The 22841-nt window shown below is 36.8% G+C and overlaps 1 protein-coding gene and 1 non-coding gene across 6 annotated transcripts in view; both read left to right on the forward strand.

Moving 5' to 3' along the window:
• TCERG1 (transcription elongation regulator 1) overlaps positions 1-22841 on the forward strand; it is a 59474-nt gene that overhangs the window by 34486 nt on the left and 2147 nt on the right. For all 5 annotated transcript variants that reach the window (XR_005066472.1, XM_037045921.1, XM_037045922.1 and 2 more), the window contains 7 exons: positions 8580-8698; positions 13178-13328; positions 17283-17447; positions 17718-17900; positions 20246-20425; positions 21098-21181; positions 22645-22745. Coding sequence is in view for 4 of the 5 variants with exons in the window: in XM_037045921.1 (XP_036901816.1) it covers positions 8580-8698; positions 13178-13328; positions 17283-17447; positions 17718-17900; positions 20246-20425; positions 21098-21181; positions 22645-22745 (983 nt within the window). In the remaining variant the exon portion in view is untranslated. The remainder of the gene's footprint in view (positions 1-8579; positions 8699-13177; positions 13329-17282; positions 17448-17717; positions 17901-20245; positions 20426-21097; positions 21182-22644; positions 22746-22841) is intronic.
• On the forward strand, positions 6157-6227 carry LOC118986861 (small nucleolar RNA SNORD50). The gene has a single exon (XR_005066474.1). It is a non-coding gene; the product is annotated as a small nucleolar RNA SNORD50 (small nucleolar RNA).

Below are 22841 nucleotides of genomic sequence, written 5' to 3' on the forward strand. Positions count from 1 at the left end.
ATTTTCCTAACATGGTGCTGTAAAAAACACAGTCATATATTACAACACAGCCATCCTTCCTCTGTGTGGACATTTCTGCTGCAGAAGTGTGTGGACGTGTTTGTGGGTGTGTACATAGCTCTTGCCTCATGAACATTTTATTTTGATGCCTTGTGCACACTGAGATCATATCTAAGAAGGTTTCAAAATTCATCTCAAGTGCATTTATTTATTTGAAAATGATACCAATTTGGGATGGAAAAATAGCAAAATATATATGAGTAAAAAGGGAAAGAAGACTACTTAAAATTCTACCTAGCAGATAGGACCAGCATTGAACATTGGTTTATAGCCTTTCTGATATGTGTGTGTGTGTTGTGGATAGAAAAGACTCAGGCATGTTATGTCTCTCACACAGTACGTACACAAAGTCCGATATCTGAGTGGCATCTCTTAAAATGTCTTTTCACCATAAACTTAGAGAAATGATGGATGCTTTAGGGTCTCTGCTGAGCTAGAGTTGCTTTGTTACCATTTATTCTTATGATGATTCACTAACACATATCATCTCATGGTGATTGTTTCTTCCTCTAAAGCATTGCACACTTCCAACTTGTATAATTATTGAATTACCTGTTTTGCCTCTCCACTGGTCTCTGTAAAAAATGGTATGTTGAGTCACTTGCTACAGAGCTGTTGAGCTACAAGATTTCATTTGGTAACAGTAGCGTCCATCTTCCATGTTTGTAATTTAGTGGTTGGAATAATTCTGTACACAGTTTGTGTTATTTTGCATGTAGGCCTAATTTAGACTTTTTATGAAAAGAGGAAATTTACATTATGTCAGACATATATTTTAGTACTTGTAGTAACAGAAAGACATGACTTTCCAAATATCTTTTCATCATTGCATTTCAAGCATAGTATTTAAAGAAGGAAAAACCAGTTGATTTGTGTGTGATGGTCTCATTCTCACCTGAGTCGATGGCCCTATCAAAACCTGTAAATCAACCTTAATTCCTTACTTGTCCCAAAGGTACGTTTCAAGTCTGTCAGCAAATCTTCCTCTAAAAACGTTTCTAAATCCAACCCACTTCACTGTTTTCCACAAACACTCTAACTCAAGCCACCATGATCAGCTGTCATCACTTGTGGAGCCCCCAGTTGATCTACCTGCTGCCTTCCAGTTTTGCTCCTCCATAGTCAAGTTCTTATTCCACATAGCGGCTAGACTGATTTTGAAGTTTAAGTGACAAGTTTAGGCAATGTTCCCTTGCTTAAAATCTGTGCAGTACTTCCATTTTGTTTAGGATAAAATGAAACTCTTTATATGGCTTATAAGATTTTGCATACACTTATGCCTGCATACATTTTGAAGCCCTTTTCTTAAATTTATCTATTCTAGCCAACTGGCCTTGATATGCCTTGCACAAGGCACTCAGGCACATTCTGGTACTTTCTATTCCCTCTGCCTAGAATGTTTTCTTGTTTGCACAGCAAGTCTATCATTTCATCCAGGCACCTGTCAGGTCAACCTGTCTCTTTGCCTTCTTTATTATCTTCATAGCATTCATAGTTCTCATTGTCTAAAATTATCTGTCTTTTCCTTCTGTCGAATGTAATTTTGTGAGGGGAGGAACTTTGTCTTATACATTGCTCTAAGTGTAATTCATAGAACAGTGCTTAACCTAAATATTGAAGACTTTAAAATTTTTATGATTTCACTGAAGAATATTTATGGCACTGAGTATTACAGTTTCTGACTGAGTGAAATTACAAGTGAATGTTGAGAACTAAAATCCTTCTGAAATTTGGAAATGTTTTGAAGATTTTAATTTTTTTTGTAGAGAGAGGGGAAGGGAGGGAGAAAGGGAGAGAAACATCTATTGGTTGCCTCTTGTACATCCCAGCTGGGGACCTGGCCTGCAACCCAGGCATGTGCCCTGACCGGGAATTGAACCAGAGACCTTTCAGTTCTCAGGACCTTGTGTTTTGCAGGCCTGTGCTCAACCCACTGAGTCACACCAGCCAGGGCAGGTTTGGAAACATTTTATAAGCTGATAGTGTTACCTCCTTACTAGAGTTACACTTAAAAACAGTGTTAAGCATTGCTCTATTTTAAATAAAAACTCTACTCAAAGGTTATCATGCCTTTCAAGTAGAAGTTTTTTGTTGCTGTATAATTTGAGTGTAAGAAGTGAGAGAAAGGAGAAGTTAACATTTGGGTTTAATACATACATTTGTCAATGTTTTGTGAAGTATTCTTTTGGGAGTATAAAATCAAGGAGAAGACAATTGAGTACAAGGTTATGTATTTGCACATGATAAGTACATATGTGAAATTTGTGCTTTGATTTTGAAAAACTGAATTTGCATTTAAGATACCTCAATGTAAAACTACATCTCTTTCGGTCTTTTTAGTTATCTGTAGAATATATATAAATGCCCACACATAATAAAAGATGTGTTTTATATAATTGTTGCCATAAATTTTAACTTCTGGTTTTTCTTATAGTTTTTGATAAAAGGTTACTTAAGGGATCAGAAATGTTTTTATTTGTTAAGACAGATTAAAATATGTGGCATTTTTCAAAATAACCAGGCCATTTCCATGCAGGATGTTAAGCTCTGATTTAGGGAGAAGTTATGCTAACATTTCAAAAATTAAAATAAGTGTTTTCATATAGTATACATTATTCAGAGCTCTTTAAGATTGAGAGTGTGGCAGTATGGTAATACATTACCAATATACTAGTAATTACTCATGATTGTCAACTGTTCATCTAGGCCATTGTTTACCTACTCGGTATCAAATTATAAATTGAATTACATTGGTGTGGAAATTAAATAATGGAGATCTGTTGAAAAGGGAAGACTGTTCCTCTATACACTGAATACTCAGACAACAGTGTGTACATTTTTTACCATACCAACCAATTCTCCAAACACTAGCTGGGTGTCCTGCCCTAAATTAATTTCTGACAGGTTACCAAAAGTAGGCATCAGGCCTCACAGATTAGAGGCTCAGTCCTTTTAAGAGTGAACCCATTTCAGACACTAGTCACAAATCGTAGGTCCCCAACTTACCCACACTTCTGTTTAACTCAGTTGTGTTTCCGGGGCTTCCATGACCCTCTCTTTAGTTGGTTGATTTGCTATGAGAACTCAGGGAAATGTTTCCTTTTGTTTATTGGGTTATTTTACAATAAAGGATATGATAAGGATACAAGATGAACGGCAGATGATGAGATACAAAGGACAAGGTCTGTCTTTGTGGAGTTGAGACATACCCTGCTCCCAGCACGTGGATATGTTCATTATCAGGAGGTCAGGAGTGCTCTTTATGCCGTTGGTTAGGACTTTAATGGAGGCTTCATTACATAGGCATAATTGATTACATCAATGGCCATTGTTGATTAAGTTCAATCTCTAGACCCTCCCTGCTTCCTACAAGTTGAGAGTGGACTGAAGGTTCCATCCCTCTGATTACATGGTCACTACCAGCCCCTGTCCTGTGGTTATCTAAAGGCTTTCCCAAAATCACTTCATTGACATTAACTTTGCTGCGGTGGAAAGGGGCTCCTTATGAATAATGAAGGACTATTTTTTCTCCTTTATTTCAGGAACAGGACCAAAACCAGATCACTTAGGAAATTATAAGACTTTTTAGGAGCACTGGTCAGGAGCTCACACAGACGAAATCTATATATTTTTTCTTGTATCACAGTGTGACACCCATATTTTATAAACTTGTATTGTGAAGAAAAATATACATATAGAAAAGTTGGAAAATCATGAGGGTAATTTCACAAAGTGAGCATACTATGTAATTAATTACCAGGCTCAGGAAATAAAAACAGTCATACAAGATGACTAAGTTCTAGAGATCTGTACAGCATATTGCCTATAGTTGACAATAATGTTCTGTATACTAAAAATTTTGCTGAGAGCATGGATCTTAATATATTAAGTGTTCTTATCAAACACAATAAAAAGGGCAGGAGGAACCTTTTGGAGGTGATGAGAATGTTTATGTCACAGCTTGTGGTGATGGTTTCACAGATGTGTATTTACTTCCAAACTCATCAAGTTAAATATGTATAGGTTTTTGTAGGTCAGTTACACTTCAGTAAAGTGGCTTTAAGAAAAAGGAAAAAATGGAATATTACCAGCACCCCAGGGGCTGCATTCCTTGAAGGATTAAACAGTATATAGCTCTTTTTTTAAAAGATTTTATTTATTTATCTTTAGAGGGGAAGGGAAGGAGAGAGGGATAGAAATATTAATGTATGGTTGCCTCTCATGTGTCCCCTCCTGGGAACTGGCCTGCAACCCAGGCATGTGCCCTGACTGGGAATCGAGCCGCTATCCTTTGGTTCGCAGGCCCGCGCTCAATCCACTGAGCTACACCAGCCAGGGCCAGTATATAGCTCTTTAGTATGTGTATCCTAAAGTGAACTGAACTAGGAATTATTTTTAAAACTTTTATAACATCTTGTTCGTAAGTTAATGTTATAAGAAGATAACTGCTTTAAATAGAGAACATAAAGCCAAGTGTTTTGGGAAGAATGAACAAATAATTAGGAGGAACTTGGAGGTGTAACAGAACTGATTTTCTATGCGATATTCTTCTCAAAGAATGATTCCTAACATTGGTGTGAGATGTGAGGTTTTCTCCAGTTTCTCAAGAGAAACTTTTTAATACTTTTTTATAAGTGGGAAAGTATATACTGAGAAAGGAGAAATTGGAAACAGTTCTCCCTCTCCCATCAGCATGCAAATACTTCATGATTTCCTGCAGTGCTATATTTAGAAGATATTGAAAATGACTTGTGTGCTTGGCAGGGGACTGGTGAGATAATTACAGACATTTCTGTAAAGCTGTTCAAGATACGTGGGTACACTTAGACTGACCTGGAAAGGTGCCGACTGTATTTTAAAGAAAACATTTTTTTGTCTTTTCCAAAGATATACACATGTACATATTTAGAGAACCAAATAATTCTTTAAGATATGTTAGGAGAAATATTAAGAGTTTTGCTCCAGTTTTATCTTCCTGAAGATGTTCCAAAGTCTTCCGACTTACTTTAGTCTGGACTGGTTTCCCTCTGCACCAGATACACAGCTCTCATTTTTGAGGATGACAGTATTTTACCATTATCTTGGGAAATTTCCTTCATCTCTCTGGGTTTGTTTTTTAAGAGGATATGAAAGAGTTTACCTGTTCCCTACATCGTAAGTCTTTTCTTTCTTGGTTTACTCCCTTTTGATGTGTTTCAGTCCTATGGTAGCTTCTTGAGAGAACATGCATAAGAAATAAATAGTTGAGGCTTTACATACTTAAAAACGTGTTTATTGTATCCTAATTTGAAATTGCTTGACTGGGTTGAAAATGTCTTCCTTCAGGGTTTTGAAGCCACTGTTCTGCATCTGGTTTTGGTGGTGCTTTGACCAGGGCGGGGGGGGGTGGGGGTGGGGAATGTGTGTGTGTGTGCGTGTGTGTGTGCGCGCGTGTACCTGTTTATTAAGCCTGTAGGATCTTTCCTTAGTCCTTAGTGTTCTGAAGTTTCATGGTGATTATGTACCTTGGTGAAAGGCCTATTGTACTGCACATATGCTGGCTCTTTGAATGTGGAAACACAATCTCTCAATTTTGGGAGATTTTCTTGCATTACTTTTTTGATTTACTTCTTTTATTTTTTTCATTCTGGGACAGATTTTGCCCTTCTGGGCTGGTCCTCAAAGCTTCTTACCATTTTTTTTCCTACCTCTGCATATTGTTTGAACCTTGTGGATGATTTTTCACCTTTATTGTCTAACCCTTCAATTAGATTTTCTAATTCTGTCATGTTTTAGTTTCTAGGAGTTGTTTGTTGAGTTCTTGTTTTATGGTTTCACTATCTTCTATGAGATAGCTTATGATTTTTTGCCTTATTTTTTAAAAATTTCATTATCTGCCCTGACTGGGGTAGCTCAGTGGATTGAGCACAGGCCTGCGAACCGAGGATCGCGGTTCAGTTCCCAGTCAGGGCACATGCCTGGGTTGCAGGCCAGTTCCCTGCAGGCCAACTCCCAGCAGGGGATGCATGAAAGGCAACCATACATTGATGTTTCTCTCCCTCTCTCCTTTCCCCTCTAAAGATAAATAAATAAATAAAATCTTTAAAAAAAATTCATTATCTATGATGATCCCGTCCCGAACCTGAATTTCTGTTGAAAACTTTTCATTTTCCTATATAGTCTTAGTTTCCACCAGGGTTTTTCTGTTTTGGTCTCTATTTTTTCAAGATGGAGAGTTGCCTTAGAAGATGTATTGACCCTGACCACTCAAGATTAGGAGTGAAGCACTGAAGTGCTAAATCTTACCTTCTAGTTGTGTTTTTATGATTGGGGCTTTATTGTAGATTAGTCGTTCTCAGCCAGGGGCAGTTGGTTATGGTAGCAGAAGGGGTGCTGCTAAACACTATCCCACCCAAAATGTCAAAAATGTCGAGGTTGAGAATTCCTGCTCTAGGGTTTGTTAAGGATCCCCTGGAACAAGTAATTTTTAGGCTGGTCAGATTCTGGATAAGAACTTCTGGTCATGTGGCTGGAGTGACAATTCTTACTGCTTTGGTTATAAGCTAGGGAGCTGTGTCCTAATATGTATTGAATATGTAAATGTTTCCTTAGTTTCCTATGTTCTCAGTTTTGTATGCTTCATTCCTAATTCATGTTCCTCCTGTGATCTCTTTTACAATTGTGTAACTGTACTCATAGATGTATTTAAAAGAATGAACATGACCATGTTCACATAAAGCTTTATGCATACTGAAATTTGGGTTTCATATATCATGAAATTTTCTATTTCTCTATCCAGCAGCCCCTTAAAAATGTCGAAGCTATTCTTGGTCTGTATAAAAACAGGCAGCAGGCCAGTGTGGGCCAGCAGACCATGATTTGCCAACACTTGCTCTAGAGAATAAATACTTACTTGCCTTTTACTGATGAAGTTCAGGAGTGGCAATGCCCCCAGGTACATAAACTTGGCGAAGGGGATCTAGTGATTGAACTGCTTCCTAAATAGCCTTATTGTAGCAGTTCCCCCGTTCTCACCTCTGTGCATGCCACCAGTCCCTGAGCTGTTCAGAGTTCTTTAAAAAATAAGAGCGTTCCCTCCCTCCCTCTCTTCCTTTTTTAAATTTTTTTTAGAGCAATTACCCAGTGATTTTTAATAAAAGTGGGTAGATACTTTATAAATTCTTGGTCTTTAAGAGAAACAATTTTTTTTTTGTTAATTCCTTTGTTTTCTTCACTGCTGGTTTAGGGTCAGCTTTCTCATGTCTGCCAAATCCTTTACCACTTGTCCATCTGCTTTTCATCTTCCAGAGTTACTGTTTCTCTTTGCGTTTCCTTGTTCTTGTTATAACTTTAAAAAAAAATTCCTGTACCGTCATTTTATTAGTGTATGTAGAAGGCAGGAAATAGATGTGTATATTCAGTTATCTTTGACTATGAATTATTAAGTGTGAAACCACGGTTGGGTAACTGATTTGGTCAGTGTCATCCCGATATGCCTAGGTGGCTGGTTTGATCCCTGGTCAGGGCACATACAAGAATCAACCAATGAATGTACAGATGGGTATAACAAAGAACCAAGACTGTCTGTCTTTTCCCCCTACTCCCCTTTCCGCTCAATAAATAAAAAATTATGGCCCTGGCTGGTATAGCTCAGTGGATTGAGCGCAGGCCTGTAAACTGAAGGACCATGGTTCGATTCCCAGTCAGGGCACATGCCTGGGTTGCAGGCCAGTTTCCAGCAAGGGATGCATGAGAGGCAACCATAAATTGATATTTCTCTCCTTCTCTCCTTCCCTTCCCCTCTAAAGATAGATAAATAAAATCTTTAAAAAATTTTTTCAAATTAAAAAAAATTAAGTGGAGAAAAATACATGTAAAGCATGGTTATTTTGGTGAAAATTATGTCTTAGAAGCAGAGAAATAAAGTTAAATATAGATTCCATACTGTTAATGTTTTTTCTACATGGGATTTGATAGGATTGTGATTTCTCTTAGACATTTCTAAATTGCTTGAAATTTTTAAAATAAACATGTATGCAATATGTAATCAGGAAAAATAAAAATTAAAGAGGCTTTTAACTTTTTTTCTATTCTGGAAGCCTAAGCAGAAGGTAGTATGATTTTATAATACTATCAACTGGAGCTTTAAAGTGAGACTTGCTATAGATAATCTGCATATAATGGAGTTACCTATATTTTTCTTATTATAGATTGGGCAGAGATAATGAGTTACAATTTTTTTTTTAAGATTTTATTTATTTATCTTCAGAGAGGAAGGAGAGAGGTAGAGAAATATCAATGTATGGTTGCCTTTCATGTGTCCCCTGCTGGGAGTTGGCCTGCAGGGAACCGGCCTGCAACCCAGGCATGTGCCCTGGCTGGGAATCGAACCGTGATCCTCTGGTTTGCAGGCCCGCGCTCAATCCACTGAGCTACACCAGCCAGGGCCGAGTTACTATTTTTTATACATTCCATAATTTGGTAGTTAAATTACCTATATGAATGACTTGACTTGTCAAATCGGTTTATTTTTGTGACAGGTATTTGATCAGTATGTAAAGACCAGGGCGGAGGAAGAACGCAGGGAAAAGAAAAACAAAATTATGCAAGCCAAGGAAGATTTCAAAAAAATGATGGAAGAAGCAAAATTTAATCCAAGGTATGTAGTTCATTACTGCCCACTGTCAAAATATGTGTGTATTTTCTCCTAAGGTCAGTTAAATTGTATCTGTGTGTGTGTGCGTGTGTACATTTACATGTATAAATGTACATATGCATATATATGAACTATTTTGGAGGTTTGGATATGATCACTGATTTCTGCTTTTCTAATCGTCATCCCTGATCTGTGACCTGTGGAGGAATCCCTGGTGTACTGGGAGAGTTACTGCTTTTCTGAAGGAGACGTTTGTTTTAAAGTTTTCCTGTGGGAACAAGTTTTCTTCCCTAGAAACTGGTAAATCATAGAAAAGTTGTCCCTATCTTCTTAAAGTTTTACATATAATAAATTGCAGAACAGGGATATTATTTTGATTGAAGTGGTGAAGGACCTTGCAGCTTTCTAAGTGTCTGGATTATAGTTTTGTCCAATGGTTTTTTTTTTTTTTAAGATTTTATTTATTTATCTTTAGAGGGGAAAGGAAGGATAGAGGGAGAGAAATATCAATGTATGGTTGCCCCTCATGCATCCCCCGCTGGGAACTGGCCTGCAACCCAGGCATGTGCCCTGACTGGGAATCGAACCATGATCCTTTGGTTCACAGGCCTTCGCTCAATCCACTGAGCTACACCAGCCAGGGCCCAATGTTTTTAATTGATTGTTAATATATAGTGAATATATGTGGTGGGCTGAAGAAAATGAGACGTTTTAAACTTATGTGCCTAGCATTCTAATAACAATAATAACATCAGTTATTGGGTATTTTTTCGTGTGTTTTAGGTACATACGTATATCTTTAGGTGCTTGTGTGCATAAGTGCACACCCACATATATTATCTCATTCAGTCTTTAAGACAGCCACTGTGATTTAGGTGCCATGTCACACCTGTTCTACAGAGAAGGGAAGTAAAACAGCAAATAAAGTAACTTGCCCATGTGAATGTGGTATTTCAGCCAGACTCTGGTATGACACGGGCAGTCCAGGCGGGAGACTTTTTTATTTTTGCCTTAGTTGTGGTAGTAGGTGGTTGTAAACACCCCAGAACACAGAGGATTTCTAAAACTATAGGTTGGACTCATGGAGTCTCTGGGTTAAGTAACACTTTTTATAAGTTCATCTTGTTTTAAACAGTTCTTTTTGTCAGTGAAGCTATGTCTTTGGTATTTTAATTTTGTATTTGAACTGTGAGGAGAAACCTGCTGTGGCATTAATACAAATTTCAGAAAATAAAGCTAACAGGATTTGTGGCTATGAAGAATGTCATAGTTAGTCTTCAAGGAGTGATCGATTTTCAAACTCACCAGTGGGCTTGGGCTTTTTCTTAATCCAGAGAGTGAGTTTGAGTTCATGAATCACAGTAGTTGAACCACTAGGTTGTAAAGGGCATTTTTAGAGGCAGTTGAGGAAATTTGAATATGGAATGTTATTACATGATTAAATTAGAGAATTAGTATACTTTTCTTGAGTGTTGTGGTTGTGGAGAAGTATTTACATGCTGAAATATTTATAGATGAAGTCTCATGGTGTCTATATCTTATTTTCAAATGATTCAGTAAAATTTAACTATCCCTTTCATGGATCTAGAAATAATTGAAGCTCTGAAGGTGTTTTCCTTTTGTGGATTTGACAGATTAGGTCTTGCTGTATCTCAGTACCCTCCTGATGTTCTTTTGGAGCAACTAGACTTAGAGTGATCTGAATTACACAGGTTACTTCAGAAAAGGAAGTCATCAGGCACATAACTAGAAGCCTTGGCATTTTGGGCATTGTGCTGTTATGTGCTGCTATATTGATACATTTAATGCTAGCCTAGAGATTAGAACCAGTTTTGGTAAGTAGCAGAAATAAGGAGGAATAACTTAAAATTGAGAAAATACTGCCCACTGACCTAAATTTCTTTTTGAATTGGGAAAAGACTGCTATCACAAAAACTCTTTAGTAGAGGGTGTTGTTTTTTTAAGATTTTGTTTATTTTTAGAGGGGGGGCGGAGAAAGAGAGGGAGAGAAGCATTAGTGTGTGGTTGCCTCTCATATATCCCCAACTGGGGACCTGGCCTGCAACCCAGGCATGTGCCCTGACTGGCAATTGAACCAGTGGCACTTTGATTCACAGGCTGGCACTCAATCCACTGAGCCACACCAGCCAGGGCCTCTTCAGTAGAGTTTATAGATATAAAGCACTGGAACTTATTCCAAGGGAAAGAATGGCTGGGGAGAACTACTTTAACTTCAGTGCCTATCTCTTCTTATCTTTTTTTAAAATATAAATTTCAGGTCAACTCCCTATCATTGTGTTTTTCCTAATCCTTTACCACCCACCAGTATCCATCCTTCACTTCATCCCCTCCCCACAAAAAGGATTTTTATACGATAAACACAAGTGTTTTATAAAGTAGTACTATTTGGAGTTAAGAGATGAGTCAAATAAAAACATCTCTATGGCAACTTAATGCTAAAATTTCATTTTAGTCTGTTCTGGTAAAATATTAATTATTTTACCTATTAAAAGTAATGTAAAATAATTGAATTCACATTTTCACATGTTACTTTAACATTTTTAAAAAGGTTTTTTTTTCTTTAATCATAGTATTGCTTTTTCTGTCCTAAAATTTTTAAAGCAAGGTGCTTGATTTATCATGAAAATAAGACAGATTGAATGGACTACATATGATACCTTTTCTGGGATACACTTTTACTTTAGAATTTCATTATGGTTACATATCTGTTGTTCAAACCAGCTTTGTGATATATCCTGTTGTTTAAATTATTGATTTAATAAAATTAGAGTAGTATCAGTTGCATAGAAAAGATTATTAGACTCTGCCTTTGGTTAGCAAAGCTTAAAAATAGCAATTGTTACCTGTGAGTGGTGCTCCTAATCTTTAGTTGGAGCTGAAGTTAATCAGCCAGTTTTTTTCTTCACAGTTAAAGCCTGTAATTTATTTAATTTGCTTTATTTTTCCCTCTCCTCTAAAAACTATGGAAGTGTGTATTATACAAGTGAATTATTATTATATAAAGTAAAAGCCTCAAATACTAAAATATATCCAAATGTATGAAAGTTTTGTAAATGCTTTTATTCATAAGGAAACTTCTTTTTTTATGTCTTTCCTCATTAGGTCTCATACACCTCATCTTTGTATTTGGCCTGCTTGGTGTTTGCTGAGCTCTTTTGGTTCTATGCATTGATGACTGTGTCCTTGTTTGATTAGATAATTGTTACTGCTCTAACTTCTAGTTACTGGTGCTTTATTCTACTCTTTCTACTCTTGTGTTAAGCCCAGCAAGTGAGTGCGTCAGTTACTTTTTAATATTTTCCATATCTGCTCAGACTGCCTGTTTGTTCACTCACCATGTTTGCAGTTCTCTGAACCATTTTTCCTTTAATTTTCTCAATATAATTAAGTAGTTTTAAAGTATTTCCCCAATATCTAATTTGCCCAATATATTTGCCCAATATAATTAAGTAGTACTTAAAGTATATGAGTTTGATGCCTGTTGGTTTTTAAGTTTTTTTTTCTATGAATCATGTGTTGCTTTGTGTGTTCAGTTATTTTTAGTTGAATATTGGAAATTGAATAACGGGTAGAGACTCAATTCTGTCATCTTCCTCTGAAGAGTGTGAATTCACTCTTCGGTTACTGGCTCATCACAGTAATTTTAGGTTTGATTTTTTATGCTTTGTTAGTATGTATCTCAGAAACTAGAAGCCATTTCTCTTAATCTTCCAACTTTGTCTCCCTTGTGGATCTTTGATCTTTGTTGTCCCAATACGGTCCCCCTCCCCACCAGCACTCTTCAGTCTCTAGTGTCTCTCCTTTGCTCCTAACCATGTAGCAACATGGTACAGGGAGTGGCGTTTTTCTGCCCCTGTACAGCTCAGCCTTGGTTCTGGACTCATAGGGAATCCTATGTGGCATCCTGCTTGGGCACCTTCCCTATAGCTTTCTCTAGCATTTTAACACCGAAACTCTGATTTTTGCTGCTTCTAGCTTACTGGGACCATTTTACTCTGCTTTGGACACTAGTCCTCTGCACCTTGGGAAATTGTCCCAAGGCAAAGGGCAGTGTGGCTTACCTCAGTTTTACTCTAACTCTTTCTTGTCTACTGCTTGAACTCAGGTGCCTTATGTATTTTGTCCTGTTTTTATAGTTGCTTATGGAAGGAGAATTCAATAACAGGTAGAAGCTGGACTCAGAGTCACCTCAGGATAGAGCTAAATGAGCTCTTTAAGTCTTAAAGCAAATTGCATTATTTGCTCTCTGGTGTGTGGATCCTCCCACCATCATTCTGATAGTAAACAAATCTCTAACCACATTACCTTTGCACTTTTTTCTATAGCGCATTGTTGACTGTTTGGCAGGGTTGGGACTCAGTGTCTCTTTGGCACACAATCTTGCTGGAAAAAATGACTGATAATCTCTCTACAAGCAGAAATAGCTCTACCAAAGCTAGCACACTTGCCATTTTGTTACAGAGCTACTTTTAGTGAATTTGCAGCCAAGCATGCTAAAGACTCGAGATTCAAAGCAATTGAAAAGATGAAAGATCGAGAAGCCTTGTTTAATGAATTTGTGGCAGCTGCACGAAAGAAAGAGAAAGAAGATTCGAAGACCAGAGGTGAGAAGGTAAGATGGTTTTGGTTCCAGTGGTATGATTGATGGGAGTGTGAGAGGGAAGGGACTAAGCTGGTGCTGTATTTCTAACATCATCCATGAGCATAAATTAACATGTTTAAAATTAACATAAATTACTGTGGCCATGTTTACTGTTTAGCCTTTTAAGTTAATTTTTATCATTGTTTATATGTGTACATTCTGTCAGTTTGCTTCGATAGTGCTTATTTTAGTAGCTTCACTAAACTACATAGGTTTGCTTTAAATTTTATTAATACTGAGATGCCCGTTAAACGCAGAACTGGTTGTTGGGCCTGTCTGTTCACTAGCCAGCACAGTGTCTGCTAAGATTTCAAGATTCTTTATAGATGGTTACATTTAAGTTTCAAAAGCTTCTTTATCTTTTTTGCCCTCTGAAAGCATTTTAGTGACTTTTAATCTTTTAGTAAACATATGTTATGTATAAATTATTGCTTATCAGAATTAAAGGTCAACGATTAAAGATTAATGAGATCTAAATGTCATTTGTGGCAGTGTCAGGAGTGGAGAGGAGCTCACCACTGAGAAGGCAGGCACGGGGTGCGGACAGGGGAGAGGTGGAGGGTGGTGATGGCACCAGTGGTGTGTGGACCATCAACATATGCAACCACTCTCTTTAGTGTCCCTGTTTGCTTGGTGACAGAGAAGAAGAACCTCTGAAGCCTAATCATTCTTGTCATTTAAAATTGCCTCCTGTTCCAGGAAGTTAGACTATTACAAGTTCTATTAAATGTTAGGGAAGTGATACCACTTTTGTTGGGAAGAAAGCCTCTTTCATTGAAGAAAGCAACAGTGTTAGATGAAATAACTTATGTCAGAAATACCTGAAATTTGGACTCAAAAGTAGATTTTTCCAGAATTATTTTAGTATTAACATTTTTTGTGTGTAAAATGATCATGCTTTTTAGAGGAAATGTGCAAAATCATATTCAACTTTAACATGTTATGTGGTATAGCAGAAACATGTTAATTATTTGCTACTTTTGACATTTAGTAGTAATAACTTTTTGATTAAAGAAAACCATGTAAGTAAATGATTGATACTATATGATTAGTATGATTGCTTTTTTACAAGTTGAATGTTTTTCTCTCCATTTGTAACTAATGTTTTTTTTTCCTGAACACTTTTTTATGTAACTATTTTATGTATAGTTATAACATAACTATAACATAGTTAGTTTTATAACAAGTGGATAGACTTTACAGTTTTGTGCTGTGCAGCCTGTCAGTCAGTTCAGTCTGACAGCTGTTAATCACTGATAGATACTCAAAGAGTTTTGGGATTCCCTAGTGAGGAAAGAATTGGTATCTCTCTGTGTGGTGACTTTAGCCTCCTGCAGTTCCAGTACTTTACATTTCTTTAGTCTTTTTCCTTATGAAGAGATGAGAGTTGTGCCCAGAACGTGTCGGTTAAAATAAGAAATTAAATAGACTTACATCTAAATCAGCCTAATACATTCAGCTTTATTTTCTTTTGATTGCAAATTTTTAATTTTTTAAATTACAACTTTGGTTTTGTACCATTACTAAATTTTTTGAAAAAGTAAAACTTTCTCAGCCAATTAAAGAATGCAAAATAAATTACTAACTAGACCATGAAAGCATAAAACATCTTTTAAAGAGTTTAAATATAGTATAGTGTTTGGTTGATGACGTTTGATCACGTTCTTCATGACTTCCTCTGTATAATCTTATGAAGTAGGTTGTGTATATTTTTTGTTGTTGTTGTTTTAATCCCATTTTAATCGTATGATTAAGGAGTAAGATCGGTACCAGTATCATGCTAATATGTTGGAGTTTCTTTTCTTATTCTTGTGATTCTCAAATTGAACCAATAGCTGCATAGTAAAAGTTCAAAGGTAATTGCTTGCTGAATCAAAAGCCTGTGAAGGACATTGACTTTTGGTGAAATCCTTTTTTTTTTCTTTCAGTGGGGATGTTCAGCCTAAAGGGTACATTTTCATGTAGCCTTCACTGGTAATTTTTTATTTTATGGAAAAAATCCCCAAAACTCAATTTTTACTAGACTGTTTTGTTTCCTAAAGTTGCTTCCGTGACGTTTTTATTATAATTTTTATTATAACCAGTTTTTATAAAATTGTGGTCCAAATAATTTATGTTTGGGAACAGCACATTTGAAGTTATACGTTCTCTTCTTTCAAATTTTTTGCTGAACAACGTAAGTGTTTTTATTATAGTACATAAGGCCAAGCAAACTATTTCTCCCTATTAAATTAAACAGCCCAGATGGTAAGGTACTTTCACATTTGGTGAAAAAGTTTTATTTAAAGTTTACTTTGACTACTGTACATCACACATTTTAGGAACTTCGATAATTTTTAGTTTATAAGCTTTGTGTGTAATATTTGAAAATCATTCTTGGTTAATATAAATTCCTATGGCTTAGGAAGATTCCTGTTTGATAAAGCTTGCATGTTTTTATTTAGATGAATTTTATAAATTTTGCCTTCTAGTTTTCACGTGCATCTAGGATTTTGGTATTCATCTTGTCGGGTACAAGGTAGAGAAGGTGAACAGTAAATTTCTTACACCATTGTATCAAGTAGTTTCTTTGTTGCTGTCTGGAAATGCTGGGTTTATGAGTATTTCTCACTAATCCAAACAGAGTCAGGAGCCAGGTTGAGCTGCTCCACAGCTGATTAGCTCTTTACCTTTTAAAAAGTTCTCTAATGTAGAAACGGTTTGTTATACCTTGAAGTGTTTTGCAGAAAGGACATCGACTTCCCTTTTAGTCCTCTAATAGGAGTAATGAGGTTATAGGAGGAAATGAGAGGGTTGGAATAGGCAGAAGGAATGATTCATTTATTTTGTGTGCACACATTTTAAATTCGGATTCTGTTCCTAATTTCTCATTCCCTTGGTGAGGAGGGAAGGCAGCATTTTTAATCTCTGTGGGGAGAAGAGGTTCTTGACTTAGAAGAAATGCTTGGCTTATTGTGTCTTCCCAGGGAGGAATACAAGCTAACTTAGATGAGACTGAACTTTAAAACAGGTCCTCAAAAGTGCCAAAAATAAATGCTTCATTTATCCCTTCCTTTCCCTATTAGAAAAAAACTTTATAAATACATTTTGGGAGAGGGTTTCTAAGTATTGTATATGTTGATACTAAAGGATTAATCTTGTTTAATGCTTCTGGTGTCAAATTTGTAATATCAAATATTACTAATTTGATAATTCAGTTGTTAAGTGTGTTATTTCATTAACACATATTCTTAGTTGTATAATGGTTAAGGCAAATGTGTTTAATGGCTAAAAAGTACAGAAAATCTGAATGTAGTTTTTTTAGTAATTAATTATGATCAAGATAGAAATTCTGTAATTTTCTTGTATATAAGGATAAACACATTGCTCTTTTTAAAACTAAGATGAAAAATTTAACTTTTTTGTTTTAGACATTTGATAGTAGTTTCAGATTTGTAATGATTAATAAGACTTGCTACTGGTGCTCAACTATTTCTAAATTCCCCTATTAATTTTAACAAACAAAAATTTTATTCATCTGATTTTTTAACTAAATCATTCTAACTAGGTTTATGTTAAAAGACTTTACTATTAGTTTATAAGCTGGTTCTTAGCCAAAAATAAGTGCCAATTTATATTCCTTATAAAAACATGGCAGTTCTGAGATCATGTTATAAACAACATAGAAGTTTTTTTATGTATCTGAATAATTTCATTGGAGAGTATGATTTATCTAGAATTCGGTATATTTTAAATGACAGCCTATATGTGTATTGATTTTTATATTTCTCATGAAAAAGCAAGTCTAATACTCTTACTAAAATTTACTCTTAAGTGTGCTTAAAAAGTTATGTTCATTTTTAAGGTAAGTGAACTTTTTTAGTGTAAGCATTTAGCTATGAGGAATTTCTCATTGTTTTTCCTTCATTCTGTTTTGAAATGTAGATTAAATCAGATTTCTTTGAACTATTATCTAATCATCATCTGGATAGTCAGTCTCGATGGAGCAAAGTAAAAGACAAAGTAGAAGGTGATCCACGGTACAAAGCAGTGGATAGTTCATCAATGAGAGAAGACCTTTTCAAACAGTACATTGAAAAAATAGCCAAGGTAACCATTGTGTTTACTTATACTGTAACTATGGAATAATAAAATCCTTAATTGCATTATAAAGGTATTTGCTGCTGCTTGGGGGTTTGGGAATTTTCTTACTGATATTCTTAATATAGGAATCTCTAGTAGTTGCTTTGGAAATGAGGTACGGTATTTAGGTATACAGTATTCTTGGTAAAAAGTAGGTTTGAAATTTTGTATTTGGCAAAGTCTTATTATGGAACCATTTTGATGCAGTTGGTAAAAAGCATAATTTCACTTTTACAGAATTTAGATTCAGAAAAAGAAAAGGAGCTTGAAAGACAAGCCCGCATTGAGGCCAGCCTTCGAGAACGAGAAAGAGAGGTTCAAAAGGCTCGTTCAGAACAAACAAAAGAAATAGACCGAGAGAGGGAGCAGCACAAGCGGGAAGAAGCTATCCAGAATTTTAAGGCCCTTCTGTCTGACATGGTACATATGCAACTCTTTTACTGTCTTTGCTGCTAAGTCCTGGATGTTAGAAATCTATTTCATTATCTCATAATGGACATCTTAGTATTCTTTAAATTGAGGGATACAGTTTGGTAATTTATTCATAAAGTGTATTAAAACTGAGTACTTTGTACATTGCCTATTGAAAAAGGCAAACCCCTAGGAGGTATTTAACATTTGCAGAAATTCAGTGTTTTGTATATGTGAGAAGTCATAGTCTTTTGGTGTTGAAGGTATAGTTTTATTGATTTTAATGGAAATCACCCTAAATTATTACACACTCAACAGGCCATAGTAAGAAACAGTGTACTGAACATAATTGACCCTTTTGTTGATGATCTGGGGTCATCACTGTGATGGCCACTTACTGTACACGGAGATGGTATGAGATGTAGGACTGGAGGTGTGCTGTTCCCAGGAGATAACCTGGGATTTCTTAAAAATACTTATGCATTACCCACGGTTGTTGAGATATGTAGGGTGCATTGTCCCTATAGTGAATGCCTCAGATGGCTCTGCTGTTCTGCTTAATTTTGCCCCCTTTTTTGTTGCCATCTTTCCACTGTCTCTTTTGTTTCTGTCAGTGGGGCTCTTCAGATTTCTTCCCTTGTTTCTGCTGATCAGTTTTCAGTTTCCCTTGTCTCTTCTCTGGACAGATGGACTCATTTCTCATTTCCCTCTCTGCCTCTACATCTTCCCCCAAATTCGTCTTTTCTTATTTATTTTTTTACAAAGATTTTATTTATTTATTTTTAGAGGAGAAGGGAAGAAGAGAAACACTGATGTGTGATTGCCTCTCACACGCCCCCTACTGGGGACCTGGCCCACAACCCAGGCACGTGCCTTGACTGGGAATCGAACCAGCAACAGTTGGGTTTTCAGGCTAGCACTCAGTCCACTGAGCCACACCAGCCAGGGCTCAGATTCATCTTTACTGCAATCACAGGAATCTTTGTAAAAGACAGATCTGATTTTGTGACTCACCCTGGTGCTTGCAGAAGGTTAAAGTCCTCCTTGCGCTTAGCAGTTGCCTACATTTTGCTTTTGATTTCCTTAGGATGATGTAAAAGACTGTTCATTCCTTGACTCCCCTGCCTTCTTATTACCTTACCTGCTTTGGTTTCCTCTCTTGCCCCTAATTAGGTTCTAGCCTTACTGAATTTAACCTTTAATGAACCATACTTACATTTAAAGGATCCTGCTGTTGCTCCTTCTAATCCCTCCACCTACAATGCTTTTAAACTTCCCACCACAGTGGCAAACTTCCTCATTCTCTGAGAACACACTCCAATGTCTTGTCTATGAGACTGGGATCATAGACTTGTTTATGATCCCAGCCCTTTGGGCAGATCTGATCTCACCATTGCTTTTATTACCCTTGTGCTCAGCGTGTATCTCTGCAGCACTACTAATATAAGTGCTGTCATTGCAGTTGTTGGCTTGCAGTGCCTGTCTTCCCTGAAAAACCAAGCCCTTCGAAGGAAGGACTACTTTTTATTCCCAGTGCCAAGCATAGTATTTACTTGACACATATTTAGATGCTTCATAAATATTGGTCAAATAAATGTTTTTGTATTTTCTCTTTTTCTTGCCTTTCTGTCTTCTCATCCTCACACATTTCTTAGCATTGGCAGCAGTGACTTAACTGCTAATGCCATTACCAACCATGGAGCTCACATTTCTTCTGGTTGGTAAACTAGCAAATCTGTCTGGTTGTCCATTTCTGATCTTCTTAACCATGTCAATTCTTGCCTGTGCTTGGAAGTGTCACTTCCAGTATGTATTGTGGTTGATAAGTCCCAATTTGAGCTCAGGATTTATTGAGTGGTTTTTGTGCATGTGTGTATTAGCTGCCTGGTGCTATAATAAGACACGTATTTCTTATTTTACTTGTATCCAGCTCTTCTACTACAAGTTGGTAAGATGTTAAATAGAATACCTAAGTACTATTAAAGTGATTAGAGACCACAGTTGATGGAAATTACCTTCTTTTAATCCTTCATCACCACTGAACACATACTCATTAGGGAGTAGATGCAGGGAGAAAGGGAAGCACAGAATGCTGGGAGTCAGAATTTGCTGCCTTTGACACCTGGTGTCCCTGGCTCAGACATGGGCCTTCACACCTACACTTAGGTGGGCTCTGGGAGGTAAGATTTCTGGCTTTATGGAGTGGATTTTTGGTGACTGCTTATTAACTGCTTAACTAAGGTGAAGTCACTAGAAACTTCCTTTATTAAATGTGTCATTCCTAAACAAATAAGCCTTTCATTGTTGAAGCATGGAAAGATAAATCTGGTGATAGATATAGTTCTGTGTTTTAGGTGCGTTCTTCAGATGTGTCGTGGTCTGACACGCGGAGGACTCTGCGGAAGGACCACCGCTGGGAGTCTGGGTCCTTGCTGGAAAGAGAGGAGAAGGAGAAGCTCTTTAATGAGCACATTGAAGCACTTACCAAAAAGAAGAGGGAGCACTTTAGGCAACTTCTGGACGAGACTTCTGCAGTAAGTGTATCTTATTTTTCCTATTTAAATCTAGACAAATCTTTGTTAATAATTCCCAAAAGTAAAACATCAGCGTGATTTTTAATGTCTTAGTCTTTAGCTCCATTACTGGAACTCATGGGTTATGACACGTCTAGTAAAATGTTGATGGTGTTCTTACTATTTAAAAATTATTTCTTTGCATGGTTTTCAAGTTCATATGTGCTCTTGTGGCTACTATTCACAATGTTCTTAGCATGTGTGATCCATCATTAGTCACTCCTGGTATACCAAATTTACTAAATTCCTTCTTTTACTCCATTTTCAATTTATTGCAGAGCCCCTTATTTGTCAGTGTGTACACTCTGCTGTCCAGGTTTTGCTCCTGTTTATCTGCTCTCTTTTGGTGCTGATTTCTTCGAAAGTTAGGATTTTGCACCTCAAGATACAGGGTTTGCAGGTGATTGTCTTAGGCTACTTTGAAAGTATGGCCATGAAAATAACTCTTGTGGAATCCAACACAAAGAAATTGTGTTAAAGCTGCTTCCCTGTCGCTAACTAGTCCACTTATGCTTGGTATCCCAGGAGACCAAGGGCCAGTGTGTAATGTTATGTACCATGTGTGTGCTGCAGTTCGACCCCTCAGTGAAAGCGCACTGTGTTCATGCTTTTTATCACCTTGTCTTTTCAAAGATTACCTTAACATCCACGTGGAAAGAAGTAAAAAAAATCATTAAGGAAGATCCTCGGTGCATTAAGTTCTCCTCCAGTGACAGGGTAAGAGGATTTTGTCTGAGGGCTTTGTGTGTGTGTGTGTGGCTTTATAAATATTAATTAGGTGCTTATTTTTATTATTATTATTTTTTAACTCTTGTTCAAGTACAGTTTTCTTTCTTATATTCCCAGCCCCGCCCCCCCAGTGCTCCCCACCTCCCTCCCATCTCCGCCCCCCACCTTAGTTATTGTCCATGTGTCCTTTATACTTGTTCATGTAATTAGGTGCTTATTCAGCATTACTAGTATGTTGACCAAAACTAAGCCGATGGTTTTATGTGAATAACTTTCAAGTGTATGAGAAATAAATCTGAATTTTAAGTTTTATTATTTTTCTTTTCTTGCACAATATATTAACAAGACAGCACAATGGAAACTTTAAAAGTTAATCCTTGGAACCCTGGCCAGGTAGCTCAGTTGGTGAGAGCATTTCCCGATATATCAAGGTTGTAGGTTCAATCCCCAGTCAGGGCACATGCAAGAGGCAACCAGTGGAATGCATAAATAAGTGGAACAACAAATTGATGTTTCTCTCTCCCTGCCTTACTCTGTCTTTAAAATTAATTTCAAAAAATTTTAAAAATTAATCTGCCCCATCTGGTGTGGCTCAGTGGATTGAGTGTCAGCCTGCAAACCAAAGGGTCACTGGTTTGATCCCCAGTCAGGGCACATGCCTGGGTTGTGGGCCAGGTCTCCAGGTGGGGGCACACCAGAGACAACTGCACATTGATGTGTCTCTATCTTTCTCCTTCCTTTCCTCTCTCTCTAAAAATAAATAAAATATTTAAAATATAAAATAAATAAAAATCTTTGGGGTTAAACTTAAGTTGTGTTTTGGGATTTTAGAGATTTGATGAAGACATAGTTTTAATTTATGTTATAGCCAGGATCCACTAAATAGACATATTCAGGCTGGCAGTTAGTACCAGAGTGTCAAAGTGCCTGACTTAAGCTACATGTGTAGAACAATGTAATGTAATCTCTAGTTCTTACATGCTCCTGAGATCTTGGAGTAGAGGAATCTCAGATGCTTGAGGTTTGTTAGCTGAACTCTGTTCTGGTGCTCTCTGACTCCTGCGTAGAAAACAGACTCAGTTAGGGTTTGAAATAGTGAATGATGTCAGAAAGTGTAGCTTACTACAGTCCATTGTATCCCGTCCTCTTTTCCTGGTTGGTTTCTCTAGTAGAGTCCAGAAAGCCCTAGATCTGCTATTCTTAAGTTGTGTTTTAGATATAGGTGTGGACCACAAAGTGTATAAGGCTGGGTAACGTGGTAGACTGAGAGCCGAGAGATTCAGTCTCAGTTTCTAACTTTTCTGATTGTTAAGAATTGATAATAAAGTCTGTCTCTCTCTTTTTTTTTAAGCCCAAAGAGTTTCTGTCCTATTACTAAAAAATAAATGTACCTTATTGCCTTTTTTCCCCCTAATCTTACTGGTTTTTTGTATTTTTTTTTTATTTTGCAGAAAAAACAAAGGGAGTTTGAAGAATACATCCGAGACAAATACATCACTGCCAAAGCTGACTTCAGGACGCTTTTGAAAGAGACCAAATTTATAACATATAGGTGTGTGCAGCGAAATGTTCCATGTCAGCAGTTGGTATCTTTACTAGTCCTTACTCTAATGGCCAGAGCATACTATGCATTCACACACATGTTGAC

Source organism: Sturnira hondurensis, unplaced genomic scaffold (genome assembly GCF_014824575.4).
Source record: "Sturnira hondurensis isolate 20B ecotype Veracruz unplaced genomic scaffold, ASM1482457v3 Scaffold0004525, whole genome shotgun sequence".
Classification (NCBI taxonomy): Eukaryota; Metazoa; Chordata; class Mammalia; order Chiroptera; family Phyllostomidae; genus Sturnira; species Sturnira hondurensis.